This window comes from Dendrobates tinctorius, unplaced genomic scaffold (genome assembly GCF_039654945.1).
Source record: "Dendrobates tinctorius isolate UK_male_01 unplaced genomic scaffold, ASM3965494v1 ptg000197l, whole genome shotgun sequence".
NCBI classification, from domain to species: domain Eukaryota; kingdom Metazoa; phylum Chordata; class Amphibia; order Anura; family Dendrobatidae; genus Dendrobates; species Dendrobates tinctorius.
Genome location: NW_027361864.1, coordinates 4,830,852 through 4,845,475, shown reverse-complemented (window position 1 = coordinate 4,845,475; position 14,624 = coordinate 4,830,852). Strand labels below are relative to the sequence as shown.

At 42.0% G+C, this 14,624-nt stretch overlaps 1 protein-coding gene across 4 annotated transcripts in view; it reads right to left on the bottom strand.

Annotated features, from left to right (window-relative positions):
- RUSC2 (RUN and SH3 domain containing 2) overlaps window positions 1–14,624 on the bottom strand; it is a 106,270-nt gene that overhangs the window by 20,794 nt on the left and 70,852 nt on the right. For 3 of the 4 annotated variants that reach the window (XM_073553160.1, XM_073553163.1, XM_073553161.1), the window contains 7 exons: window positions 12,893–13,675; window positions 11,593–11,784; window positions 10,274–10,408; window positions 9,561–9,637; window positions 7,263–7,437; window positions 5,800–5,905; window positions 5,641–5,687 (listed from right to left, as the gene is read on the bottom strand). In XM_073553160.1, the coding sequence (XP_073409261.1) occupies window positions 5,641–5,687; window positions 5,800–5,905; window positions 7,263–7,437; window positions 9,561–9,637; window positions 10,274–10,408; window positions 11,593–11,784; window positions 12,893–13,675 (1,515 nt within the window). The remainder of the gene's footprint in view (window positions 1–5,640; window positions 5,688–5,799; window positions 5,906–7,262; window positions 7,438–9,560; window positions 9,638–10,273; window positions 10,409–11,592; window positions 11,785–12,892; window positions 13,676–14,624) is intronic. The other variant, XM_073553162.1, reaches the window with a different exon arrangement.

Sequence of the window (14,624 nt, the reverse complement as noted above, 5' to 3'; positions counted from 1 at the left end):
AGACCACATCACATTTGAAGCCACTTTGAGGGGTCTATATGATAGAAAATACCCAAAAGTGACACCATTCTAAAAACTGCACCCCTTAAGGTGCTCAAAACCACATTCAAGAAGTTTATTAACCCTTTAGGTGCGTCACAGGAATTTTTTGAATATTTAAAAAAAAATGAATAACTTTTTTTCACAAAAAAAATACTTCAGGTTCAATTTTTTTTATTTTACCAAGGGTAACAGGAGAAATTGAAATGCAAAAATTATTGTGCAATTTGTCCTGAGTACGCTGATACCTGATATGTGGGGGGGGGACGACTGTTTCGGCGCATGGCAGAGCTCAGAAGGGAAGGAGAGCCGTTTGACTTTTACAATGCAAAATTGGCTGGAATTCAGATTGGACGCCATGTCACGTTTGGAGAGCCCCTGATGTACCTAAACAGTGGAAACCCCCCACAAGTGACCCCATTTTGGAAACTAGACCCCCCAAGGAACTTATCTAGATATGTGGTGAGAACTTTGAACCCACAAGGGCTTCACAGAAGTTTATAACGTACAGCGGTACAATTAAAAAATCATATTTTTTCCACAAAATGATCTTTTCACCCCCAATTTTTATTTTCCCAAGGGTAACAGGACCCTAAAAGTTATTGTGCAATTTGTCCTGAGTACGCTGATACCCCATGTGTGGGTGTAAACGACTATTTGGGCGCATGGCAGAGCTCGGAAGGGAAGCAGCGCCATTTGACTTTTTTGGCTGGAATTGAGATCGGACACCATGTCGCGTTTGGAAAGCCCCTGATGTGCCAAAACAGTAAAAACCCCCCACAAATGAAACTAGACCCCCCAAGGAACTTATCTAGATGTGTGGTGAGAACTTTGAACCCCCAAGTGCTTCACAGAAGTTTATAACGCCCAGGCGTGAAAATAAAAAAATCATTTTTTTTCCACATAAATGATATTTTTGCCCCCAATTTTTTATTTTCCTAAGGGCAACAGGAGAAATTGGACCCCAAAAGTTGTCAAATTGTCCTGAGTAGGCTGATACCCCATATGAGGGGGTAAAACACTGTTTGGGTGCATGGCAGAGCTTGGAAGGGAAGCAGCGCCATTTGACTTTTTGAACGCAGAATTGGCTTGAATTGAGATCAGACGCCATGTTGCATTTGGAGAGCACCTGATGTGCCCAAACAGTGGAAACCACCAATTCTAACTCCAACCCTAACCCCAACACACCCATAACCCTAATCTCAGCCCTAACCCGAATGGGAAAATGGAAATAAATACATTTTTTTATTTTATTATTTCTCCCTAACTAAGGGGGTGATAACGGGGGGTTTGATTTACTATTTATGGCGGTTTTTATATTTGGCGGCTGTCTCACGCTAAAAGACGCTTTTTATTGTAAAAATAGTTTTGCATCACCACATATTGAGAGCTATAATTTTTCCATATTTTGACCCACCGAGTCATGTGAGGTCTTATTTTTTGCGGGACAAGTTGACGTTTTTATTTGTACCATGTTCGGGCACGTGACATTTTTTGATCGCTTTTTATTTGGTTTTTTGGGACACAGAATTTACAAAAACCAGCGTTTCATGAATTTCTTTTGGGGTTTTTATTCTTCGGGTCAGTGCGGTTATAGCGATACCTCATTTATGTCATTTTTTAATGTTTTGGCACTTTTATGCAATGAAAACAATTTTATATAAAAAATAATTATTTTTGCATCGCTTTATTCTGCGAGCTATAACTTTTATTTTTTCGCTGATGATGCTGTATGATGGCTCGTTTTTTGCGGGACAAGATGACGTTTTCAGCGGTACCATGGATATTTATATGCGTCTTTTTGATCGCACGTTATTGCACTTTTTGTTCGGCAGTATGATAATAAATCATTATTTTTTGCTTCGCTTTTCATTTTTATTTTTTAAGGGGTTCGCTTAAGGGGTTAACTAAAGGGACAGTTTTATAGGGCGGGTCATTACGGACGCGGCGATACCAAATGTGTACTTTTATTGTTTGGTTTTTTTTTATTTCCAAAAAATGAACTTATTGGGGAATATATTTTTTTTTTATTTAGCGATTTTTTTAAAATTATTTTTACATTTTTTTTTTTTTTACTTTATTACAATGTCCCAGGGGGGACATAACTGTCATGTGACAGATCGCTGATCTGTCACATCACAAATCGCTGTGACAGATCAGCGATCTGTCACAGGCACTACTGCAGGCTTCCTCATGCCTGCACTCTGCGGACAGTGAGGAAGCCAGCTTCCTGCAGGCCCCCGGAGGTCCCCGCCGCCATATTGGATCCGGGGACCTTCAGGAAAGGAGCCCCCCGCAGCAGCGCTGCACATTGCGCTGCCGTAGGGGGCTCAGGGAAGCACGGAGGGAGCCCCCTCCCTGCCGATGCTTCCCTTTAACTCCCGGTACACCACGATCATGTTTGATCGCGGTGTACAAGGGGTAAACGTGTCGGGGGCGGTCCGTGACCGCCCCTGCCACATTGTGGCGGGTGTCAGCTATGATAATTAGCTGACACCCGGCCGCGATAAGCGGCGCTCACCAAGTGGGCGCCGCTTATCGCTATGACGTAATATTCCATCCATGGTAATTAGGGCCCAGGGCACATGGACGGAATATTACGTCCAATGAAGGAAAGGGGTTAAATGCACAAGATTACTGTGATAAAATGATGGAATTATTGTCAGACTTATGAAAAATTAAAAAGTAATCCTATTCATGGATTTAAAAAGGAAAGTGACAAGATCATAGATGAAGGTAGAAGCTGGGGGTTCTAACGCAAAAACAAGTGGAGTATTTACGAACTAATAATCCAGTTCTTCCCATCATACATGGGGTCCCTAAAATTCATAACACAGAGGGTATTCCTCCTATGCGTCCCATTGTATCCGGAATCGGATCAGCTAACGAACATCTTGGTCAACGGGTTGACTCATTGTTGCAACCCCTTGTCCAGAGACCTCCCGGATACATTAGGGACACTAAACAAGTTCTTCACATGTTTGTGAATAAAATCTGGTCATCCAAATATTCTTGGATGTGTTGTGATGTCGTGTCATTATACACTTGCATCCCTCATGACCTAGCAATCCGCGCATTGCGGTTTCATCTGATTCAATATAGTAATTATTCAATGGATTTAAATAACTACATTTTGCAGGTGACAAGTTTTTTGCTATCACATAATTTTTTTTCTTTTGACGGCAATTTTTATTTACTGAAGAGAGGAGTGGCGATGGGAGCTAAATTTTCACCTTCCCTCGCCAATCTTGTTGTCGCTTTGGGAGTCGGAATTTGTTTTTTCTGCTTTGAATCCCTTTTTGGATCAGATAGTATGGTATGGCAGATATATCGATGATGCCCTTCTTATATGGGGTGGAGAGGTATCTGCCATACCAGACTTCATCCATTATATAAATTCTAATGACTACAATATTAAATTTACATATAAACATAATCCCATCTCAATATCATTTTTGGATCTGGATCTAAGGGGCATTGATGGATGCGTTATTTCCACTAAAACGCACAATACACCGTTATGTTTTCACTGGAAAATAAAAAAAACAGTAAAACTTGGTTAAATTGCTCGGGGTTCTTTAAATGCGGGACTAACAATTGCAAAATTTGCAAGCATGCGGTTGTGACAAAGAGTTTTCAATCTATGTATAATCCTATTAATTTTAAAATCAGACAGTACATAAACTGCAATTCTATTAATGTAGTCTACAACATTGACTGCAGTGCCTGCAAGTTCTCATACATTGGGTGCACCGCTAGGAAACTCTAAGTAAGAATCAGAGAACATCTATACGGTATAATTAATCCCACCAGTCACAATCGCAGCGTTTCAGCTGCGTCTAGACATTTCATCATGTTTCCAGGTGCAGGGCATAGAGCTTGTAATTATATCCTCACGTGGCGGAGGCTCCAGGCGACGTCTCCTTACACGGGAGGCTTATTGGATATATCATTTGAACACCCGATCTCCTGCTGGTTTGAATAAACGGAATGATCTTATGTTAAATTACTAATTTTTTTATATATGTATTGTGTATTTGTAAATGTCTGGAAATGTTTTTATCTATGAAGGACCTTTGAATATATCATGTGACCCCAATACACACTACTACTGGTGGTTTCCATCTATATAGGAGGGCCATGTATTGGGGTCAGGTACGGCTTGAGAAAGATCTTCTGATCGAAATGCGTTGCCTCTGATATACCTTGGCCAATGTCCACATGAGAGCATGCCACTTTCTATTTGAATTTTAAAATGACTTAATAAAGAAACCATTTTTTAAGGAGCTGGAACAACTTCACATTTTTCCATATTACTACGCCTATTTACCTCCAATATCCTTAATCACCACGATGAACTAATCTCCCACCTCTCATCCAATCCTCTTTTTGACAATCTACAATCCGGTTTCCATCAGCACCACTCCAATATTCCTCCTTCTAGACCTGTCCTCTGCTTTGACACAGTTGACCGCTTCCTCTTACCATAGATCCTCTCTTCTCTTGGCATCACAGACTGGGCCCTTTGCTTGTTATTCGTCTTCATTCCGCACAGTTGGCGTCTTCCATTTTCACACTACCTCAACATCTGCTGGTGTCCCTTAACACTCTCTCCTGGGCCCCCACTACTCTTCTACATCTATACCTTTGGCCTAGGACAACTCATAATGTCCCACAAATTCCAGGACCACCTATACACTGATGACACTCAGATCTACCTCTCTGCTGTTAAGAATCCCAGAGTGTCTTAGCCATATCCTCCTTCTCATCACACATAATAAAACTCAACGTGGACAAAACCAAACTTATAGTCGTTCCTCCACCTCACTCAACCCCCTCTACCAGACCTATCACAATAAATGACACTTTCCCCTGTACCGGAAGTCTGGTGCCTCGGTGTAATCCTTAACTCCACTCTCCTTGAAATCACACATCCAAGCCCTTATCACCTCCTGACGCCTCCAACTCTAGAATATTTCCAGAGTTCATTCTCTCTTCATCCTGTAATCATCCAAAATGTTAGTCCATACCCTTATCATACCTCTCCTCCACTACTGCAAGATCTTTCACTGTCACCTCTCCAGTCAGTCACTCGTCCTTCTCTTCTCCGCCTGATTAATCCATCTCCTCCACCTCTGCTAATCCCTTGACATCTCTAACCTAGTCTCCATAATCTGTCTCCCCACACAACCATCTAATAGACTTCTGCCAAGCATCGCCCATCCTCTGGAATTCACCATCTCATTTTATCAGACTATCTACCAAGACTGAAACCTTTGGTTGTAACCTGAAAACTCTTCTCTTCAAAAAAGCCCACAGCCTGCATGAACCTCACTGTCACGTCACTACCAACAGAGCTACTGCAATCCCCGACACACTATTTTCCAATATTTTGTGGATTATAGGCCCGTGAGGGCTGATTCTCCTCCCCGTAGATAAAGAATTGTGAAATGTCACACCACAATGAGTGAGTGCAGCATCAGCATGCTTTACACCACTTCATCCGACGCTTGTGCTGGGTGATGTAAGACTTGCAGCAGCTGCTGTGAAGGTCACATACATAATTTAAGAAACAAGACCATCCAGATCTACAACACTTACCTTCATGGTTATATAGGTGGTTAAACCAGAATTCAAGTGAACGGATACTGAAAAAAAAATAAAATAAATAATATGGAAATATTGTTATGACCTTGAAGAAGAGCAGCGGGTCCATTGACCGTAAGGGTGATGGTGCGCACAGCAGAACGATGGACTTACTTGAGAAGTCCGAAGATGAAAGCGTTGAAGCGCAGGTTGTGATTGGACAGCTCGGAGTACTGGTTCACTTTTTGGCACAAATTGTGCAGCAGTTTGGTGGAAGGACCTGAAGGAGATATCTGGATGAGTGACCGGCCATTACCATATATTTGCATATTTAAAATCCAATTTTAAAAATGCGATGGTGACATTTTTTAAATTTAGTTTCGGCACCAAAATATATATTTTTTTTATTAATCTATTAAAAGCATTACTTATGGACAATCTCTGGGTCCCTTGACAATAAGAAGATCACAAAGTGACACTCAACTGTAAGAAACTTGGCAGTAGGTATTCAACTTCCCTACAGCGCCCCTACAGGAAAATGAAGGCATTACACAATCTCCATTCAAGGCAGAACAGGGCAAGAGCTCCAGAGCGAGAAACGCTTGAAGTTACCAGTTTCCAATCTGATCAAGGGGGTAAGATCCTATACAGCGGACCTCCTCTAGTAACTCAGAATTCTCTCTTAGAGTATAGAAAAATGTTTTTACTAAACTAGAAAACCTCTTAAACGCCTTCTCTCCACTCCATGACGTATACATTCATCATGGAGTAGGTGCGGATGACATTGCAGAAACAAGATTGAAGGGTGCCAATGAATTGCCATTGCAACTGGGAACTCGTTGCTGCCATCTTGGTACACCCTTCATATGAGATTGTGATTTTTACTATATACTGCAATACTAAAATATCACAGGTCCAAGTTTCTTAATAGGACTTATAATAAAAAAAAAAAAAAAAGAGAAGTAAAGAGTTTAAAAAAAATGTTTTTAATAATCCTAAAAAAATATAAATAAAATACGATAGTTTAAAAACAAACAAAAAAATAAGCATATTTGGTTTTGCAACATAAAAAAACCACACACACACACCCTCACACAGCTTCATCAATGCAAAAATATAAAAAAGTTATGGCTCTTAGGCAATGAAAAAAAAAAAAAAAACACGAAAAAAAAAAATTGGCTGAATCCTTAAAAGGAATTGTCCAGGCTTGGAGTTCAAGTTTGTAGTGACTCGCAGTGTGCACGCTGTCAGGACTCTCCGGTGCTGGGAGCGTGAAGGCTTACGACAGCAAGTATGCTCTTTGCATAAATGCGATCACATGCCAACTAGAAATCAGCGGCCTCGCTCAATCCAAATGGATCAAGGAAGGCTGGACAAGTCTAGTCAGAATGTGGCCGGAAGTATGAAAATTGCATACTTGTGCTTACATGAGCGCCTGCTTCTGGCACCGGAGAATCCTGGCAGCGTGCACACAGCGGTGTTCCACAAGTCTACAATCACATAGGGTGACTGCAGATGTTGGGACAGCTGGTAAAGTGGTTTTCCTATCCTCTGGTGTGAACAAGCCAAAGTCCTCTAAATGGAATTGTCAGGCATCACCGTCCTGCCATTACGCGAGCATTTAGTGACGGCCATACCTAATTGTGTGGATGCCTCCACCACGGTCCAGGGCAGGTTTCTTCTCTGTCCTATGATGACATCCAAGACACAAGGCTTCAAGCCATCGCTCAGGATGTCCCTGATGGCCGGGCACAGGTATTTCAGGATCAGATGTCCGATGTTGGGGCTTACAGAGCTGTTCCCCAGTTTGGCCTGTAGACGACGCAGAGGAAAATGTTCTTAAGTTGAAAATAAGAAGAACCTATCAGCACATGGAAGAAAGGGTATGGCTGTATTGGTGTTGTCCCTCCTGCCTCCCACTGATACCCCTTTTTATAGAAATTTGATATTCGTATAGGCCTTGTCCCTGGGCAGTAAATGGGAAGGTGTCCTATCATTTTGCACTAATTGGGATATTCCGTGGGTCTAACCATTCCGCACTGGCATATTTGGAGTACGTGTGCTCGGTATACTGCACGTCTGCCTTAGGAAGCGGAGGCGAGGACAAGTCATTGATCAATTAGAAGTGTCAGCAGTAATAGAGTCGCAGGCAGTGTAACCCTTACACCACCTGTGGATCGTGTACGTGGCTGCTGACCGATAGATGACATTTAATCAATGGACTCTCCCCAGCTCAGTCTTAAGCCGATCAATTACTGATAAAATATTCTAATATTAATCAATTCATTTATAAACGTTTTCCCCATCCAGAGAATCAATCCAAGGATCTACTTTAGGTCATTTATGTATTGTTTTTAGTTTTCCACTAGGGGGCAGTATACATAGCAAGTGATGCACAAAATTAAACTTGTTATCAGATTGGAAATTTTTTTGTGTGCCAAAAGCTTCTTTGCCAGTGTCCCCATTACAAAACTTCTTGTGCTTTTGTTCTGTCAGATCAGTGTTATCATAGTAACACTGGATCTATTGGCAGCTATCCAGATCTATTCTTTAAGTATAAGGCTATGTGCCCACGTTGCGTTTAAATCCGGACACTGAAAACCGGACTCCTTCCAAGAAATCGCGTGGTTTTTTCCGTGCGATTTTACCGCGATTATGTTCGAGATTTTGCCGCGATTTTCGCGTGCGATATTCAAGCACTTTCCAAGCGATTTGAAGCATCGCTTGGAATGTGATTGACAGGTTGGTCACACTTGTCAAACATAGTGTTTGACAAGTTTGACCAGGTTTTTACTATTGAGGCTGCCTATGCGGCCTCAATAGTAAAAGAAAGAATGTAAAAAATAATTAAAAAATAAAAAATCGGGGTATATTTACCTTCCGACGTCCCGCGCAGTCTCAGCGACGCTCCCGTCCCCAGCGATGCCTTGCGAGACCTGTGATAACGTTGGTCTCGCGTTGCTATAGCGATCTCACGAGACCGCTAGAGTCACGCGAGACTACGTCATCACAGGACCTTGCCGCAAGGCATTACTGGGAACGCTGAGGCCCGGGATGGCAGCGCCGGACGTCGGAAGGTAAATATACCCCGATTTTTTATTCTATTTTTTACAGGGGTATGGTACCCAGGGCCTGGAGGACAGTCTCCTCTCCTCCACACCGTGGGTACCAACCGCACATGAGACGCTTAACTTCGCGCATGGTGGGCATAGCCACATGTGGGAAGTAAGCGATTCTCATGCATTCCTATGGGTGTGGAATCACGGCAATTCTTTGCGATTCCGCACAAAAGAATGAGCATGCTGCGATTTTTTCTGCGATGCGATTCCGCCGCGGAAAAAAGCGCAGCATTAGCACAGCATGTGCGGAATGCCATAGGAATGCATGGGGGGCGTTCTGTACAAGATTTTTAAATGTTTTCGCAGCGCCGAAAATCGCGGCAAAAACGCTTAAAAATCACATCGTGGGCACACAGCCTAACAGTCATTTCAGGAGAACTGGCAGTAGAATGTCTGTATCTGCCTCTACCTCCTTTCTCCTTCCATAGAACTTTATGAGCACCAACTGTCATCTCCTATCTAAGTAATGGGAAAATCTGTATTCACTGAAGCTTTTACTCAAGAATTGAAAAATCAATCTAGGAGGAGAAAGTAGCAGATTTCTCTGATAAGATATATTACACGGCTGCTTATTTTCACATGTACTACTGATTTTTTTTAAATAAAATTTAAAACGATGGGTACTCCTTACATTTTTACGTCTGTATAAAAGCTAGATTGTGATTGGTCTAGACCTAGCTTCCCTACAATGCCAAAAGTATAATAATAACGACCGGCAGAAATGAAGACAGCCAGGAACCCTGTTCTCCAGAATATTTAATCCTGTTTGTGACATTATTTTTTTACGGGATAGATTTTATTCCCGTTCTGTCCAACCTTGACTCCTGGGTCCCGGCTTGTTCCAAAGTGAGCCACAACCAGGTCCACTGCCGTATTCACAGCCTTCACCAGCCCTGGGGAGAAAGTTGCAAAATAGAAAGGGGTTATTTATTTAAAAAAATATATATCTGTATCATTAAAGGGGTCTTAAACTACAAGTCTGCAGTCACTCTACGTGACTGTTGACTTGTCAATCCTCATTATGCACACTGGGAGCAGGCAGTCATGTGACTCCGAGTTTGTGATATGCATACGCCCAGCCACATTCCAACTAGACGTGTATTGAGTATTGAGCTAAGCTTGAAACAGTCTAGTCGGAATGTGGCCGGAAACATGCATATCTCACACTTGCAGTGCCGTTCCTAGCGAATCCTCACATTACACAGACTTGTAGTTTAAGACTAGAAAACCCATTTAAAGTCAACTAGGAATTTGTACTACAGAACCAGATATGGAAATCTTGGAAAAAAAATAAGGACACATTCTGGGTTCATTTTTCCCCATTTTAGTAGGTGGAGACAATCTGAAAAGAAATATGATCTGTATCAGGGCAGGAATGTTAGCAAACACAGAAGTATAAAGTCATAAGATTGGATTGGGGGCAAAAAGACCTCTTTTCCCAGGTGATTGGAGTGGGATGGTGTCACGCAACACCCAATGCGGGCCCAATTTTTATTATAGGGCTCCTATATGTACACCAGTGATCTTACCTCTCTTCTGCATGAGGTCAATAGACACAGATTCGACACTGCTGTCTGGGGACAGGCAGAACTCCGCCGGGGGGCGCTCCGTCACGGAGAAGTAGTCTGGGAAAAAGTCACTGGAGATCAAAGCTGAAGGTTTACCTGATATGGAAAAGAACATGTATAAGTAAAAAAAAAAAAAGCTAAATAGAATATCAGAAAGTAGAACAATATGGAAGCCGAGAGATTGATTCAAAATTATATAATAATAATAATAGATGGAGGAACAGATGGGAAATAATGTGACACCAACATAATAGACATCTCCGGGATCTGACACGTCACGTTCTCCCTCCATATTGTTCAATGATTCCCTCATAGAAACATTTATCCAAACCAGAAAATACAGTTAATTTCATTCATTATTACATCACTATCTGAATATGAAACACAATTTTGCGATTCTACACCTCTGATTATACAAAACAATCTCCCTAACAACTATACAAATCATAAATGTGTTCATTCATTCCTTGACACCATGTAATATTCTAGTCCTTTATTTATTGGATTTTCTCCCTTCATATCAGTCCTCCTTAGATCTAATTATGCAAATCATTAAGTAATTAATTGATTTTTTTTTTATACATCCATTCTCTCATCCACGCATTCATTCATTCATTACCACTCGCTAGCTGCCAGTGACTATTTCCAGATCCCCATATAGCTTTCCACCTCGTTCCATCACTCTCAATATTGTTCACTAATTCCCCATAGAGGTAAAAAAAATAATATTGTTCATTTATTGTTGCCTTCCTTCTGTAAATTGTTCACTTTTTATTCAAATATTTTACTTATTTCAATATCTCCTCTGTTCGCACATCATTCGCTCACTTCCAGAATCTCCACTGTTTCATTCCTAGATCTTATAATAATCTTATCTTAATCTATATTTTTTATATAGCGCTAACATATTCCGCAGCGCTTTACAGTTTTGCACACATTATCATAATCCATGTAGGGGTCATTCACTATTAACACCAGTCCAAATAATTCTCTACAATTTATTCCATATCCTTTTTTCAATGTATTGGAAACTCAATTCAAGTCCCCTTCATATTTATTATGTATGGTATTTATTTGTTCATTCATTCTTTATTAAACTGTATTTTGCATTTTATCAATTGTTATGTTCCACTGATTCCATGCATTCAATCCTAGACACACTCTTAACATTGATCGATTCATTAATTCTTTCATTCATTTTCAGATTAGTTTCTTTGCTTCTCCACCCATATTTGTGTCCCTACCCCCACTCATATACACCAGTATCATTCATTTCGCACCGTTGAGGCGTAAATGGTTGCCATTGATACTGCCTGGAAAGTCGAAGAAATGGTTCCTTCTCACTATCTTCGTTTCCTGCCTTCTGTCCAGACTTCCGGACAGAACTGGTAGCCCATGAACTCGTTCGAGGCCCAATGGGTTCCGGCGCCTATACTCCCTCCACTTCAGTGCTTGAGGGGACAGGTGATTGGCTGCACAGTGGTCGTAGACAAGCAGAGAGAAGAAGAAGGAGAGGAGAGAGAAGGAAAAGTGACCAGGGTTAGTGAAGAGGTAGAGGTCAAGTGAAAAGAGCAGCCAACAAATCCCAGTGCCCTTCAAAGTGATTATTAGTGATAGCAGTGGAGGAAAAAAAATAATATATTGGCAAACAGATGGGTCATGCAAGTGAGCCCCTATATCTGCTGTGAGGTCCAACAAGACAGGGGGGCTGGGGTCAAGTTGACTCCAGAACCTTCAACCATCTGTGGTGCCAAAATACTCTAAACAAGAGGCCTAAGGACCAAGCTTACCTTTTCTCCCAAATGGTATGAGAAAGAAGGGGCAAAAATAATGTTTTGTCCTTGTGGACCAACATTAGGAAAAGGCTCAAGTTTGATATTTCTAGAAGGCCCCCCTACCCTAACCTGCTCTCCATTAATGATCCTACCCTAGAAGCCCAAGCATATGCTCTTCAATATGGTGGGAAACCTTGACAGAGTAAAGACAGGATACCAAGCTGGTCAGAATATGGGAAGAGCGCAAAAATCAGTAAAATTCATATTTTACATTTTTAGCAATATTGCCACAGAGTGGAAAAACGTAAGTGCCAAATACAGTATCCATGTGTACCTGTGACAAGTCTGGACATTCTGCTCTGACAACTTAAGAGACTGAAATCCACTTTCGTCTTCAAGAAAGAATTGGTTGCAAAAAATATTACATTGGGAAATAATATTTGTTTTTCAAGAGAGCCTGTCACTTGTTATAAGTTTGTAATTTTTTATATGTGGTGTAAATGCCGCTGTTCTCCTGAATCCGGTGATGTTCTTCTTTTGTTCCTGCGCCTCTTCGTTCCTGAGATATGGCCTCCTCTTCCCAGTATACAGCTCTAGTTGTTTTAGCCAACTGGGTGTGATCCTCAAGAATTCTCCCATAGAATATATCTGAGAGCTATATCCTCTTGGCTAAACACTACACTTACGTGCAGGGAAGATGGGGCCATCTCAGTAACGGAGAGTCTACGTACAGTCTGATTTTTTGTCATAGTCTTAACATCAGAAATAGTCAGGATCAAAAAAGTAATACATATAATTTTCATACCATTAACAGGTCTGGATATCATGATGTTTTCAGGGACTCGTTTGGGTTTGTCCTCTTCATTTTGACTTGGCAGGGTAGTCTCATGGAGAACTGTGTTCAGTAGCGGTAGGGAATTAATGGGTGGAAGTCCATGCTTTGAGACTTGTGTGCTTGGTTCCTTGAGTGGTTCCCTTTTGACAAGTGGCCTTTGGATCTCTATCTTGGGCGACCCATCATATTTCCGAGTGGGTTTGGCAGCTCCAGGTAATGTGGTCCCTCGGACCTGTGTGGCTCTTAAAGGCAGAAGATTGGCTGCTGCAGGACAGGAACGGCTTCGAGGTGGTTGGTTCTCCTTGACTTTTTCTGGAGATGGAGAGCTAGAGGAACCAGAGTCCATGCTTTGAAAGAACGCGGCGTTACTCCGGATTGGAGAATAACTACCCAATGGAGATGGTCGAGTCGTTTCTGGTGCTTGCCTAGCATTCTCTTCATCTCCGATGGTTGCGAGCCCATCCAGAGAAAGTTTTCCAGGCACATTGATCATTCTGTGGCCACCATTGACCTCCATCTGCCCTGCCAGAGTGCCTGGTGCTGATGACTGGGATTCTGACACATTATGTTGAGTGGACGATCTATTGCTGGACAGTCCATACAGCTGGGACAGGCTGGAGGTGAAGTGACTGTGCAGGGGGCGAGTTTTAGGTTTGCTAAAATGATGCTGGAAAACAAATGGTTGAATGGGTAAGGTGGTCGGACGCTGGTCTTTGCTGTATCGGAAAACTGGTTTGGCTTCTGCTCCCATACCTGTGTGACGACATGAGACAACACAGACCATAAGATTATGTGGTCATAATACTATTAACTACAACAAGGAATTTTAGCTGATTTTCTTTCTATACGTTCACGCTACCACCTCTATTGTGTTATACTGTACACCAGAATTCTGCAACCTCTGGACATGATGAGACTTTACAACATTTAAAGAGCCATAATATGCAGAACAGAGCTATTTGCTACAGTAAGCAGGGGCATCGCAACGGCAGTGAGACTGGGCCCCTGCTCCGGATCATAAGCAGACACCCCCGAAAATCACCAGCATCAACGCTGATTGGTAGAGCTGCAGTCACAAGAGGCTGCAGTGTGCTGTCTGACCAATTAGAGAGCAGGAAGCAGGCTGTGTGCACTGCTGAGGAGGCCGCTGAAGGCCGAGAAAAGTAGGCTGTGTATGAGTGTGTAAATGGTGACATGCGTGAATGGGTCCATGTATATAGTGACCTGTGAAGGAGTGCGTCTCTGTACGTGGTGACGTGTGTATGCGTGTATAAGGCTAGTTTCACACTAGCGGTTTTTTTGCGCTGCGTTAGGAGCGCACATGAAACGCTTGTAAACGCTGCGTTATTTTGTAGCATTATTGTGCGCATAACGACAAAAAATTGCAGCGTTTTTATGCGTTTGTAAGCGTTTTCTTGCGTTTGCATTTTTTATGCGCAATAAACTAGAGAAAACATACTTGGAAAATTCTTGCAACACACTCCACCAATGGGACACCAGTGGGCGTGTCTTATGGAAATTCTTTATATAGCCCCTGTTTACAACTGAATTCTTCACATTTGCTTGCATTTGACTTGAGAAACATGGATCTGTGCTGGAAGAGCTTTTACTTTGACTTGGATCTGGACATGAGGACGGCTCAGGCTTATGCCGCTGCTTGCCATGAACAGAGGGAGAGAGAGAGGCAGCGAAGACGGCAGCA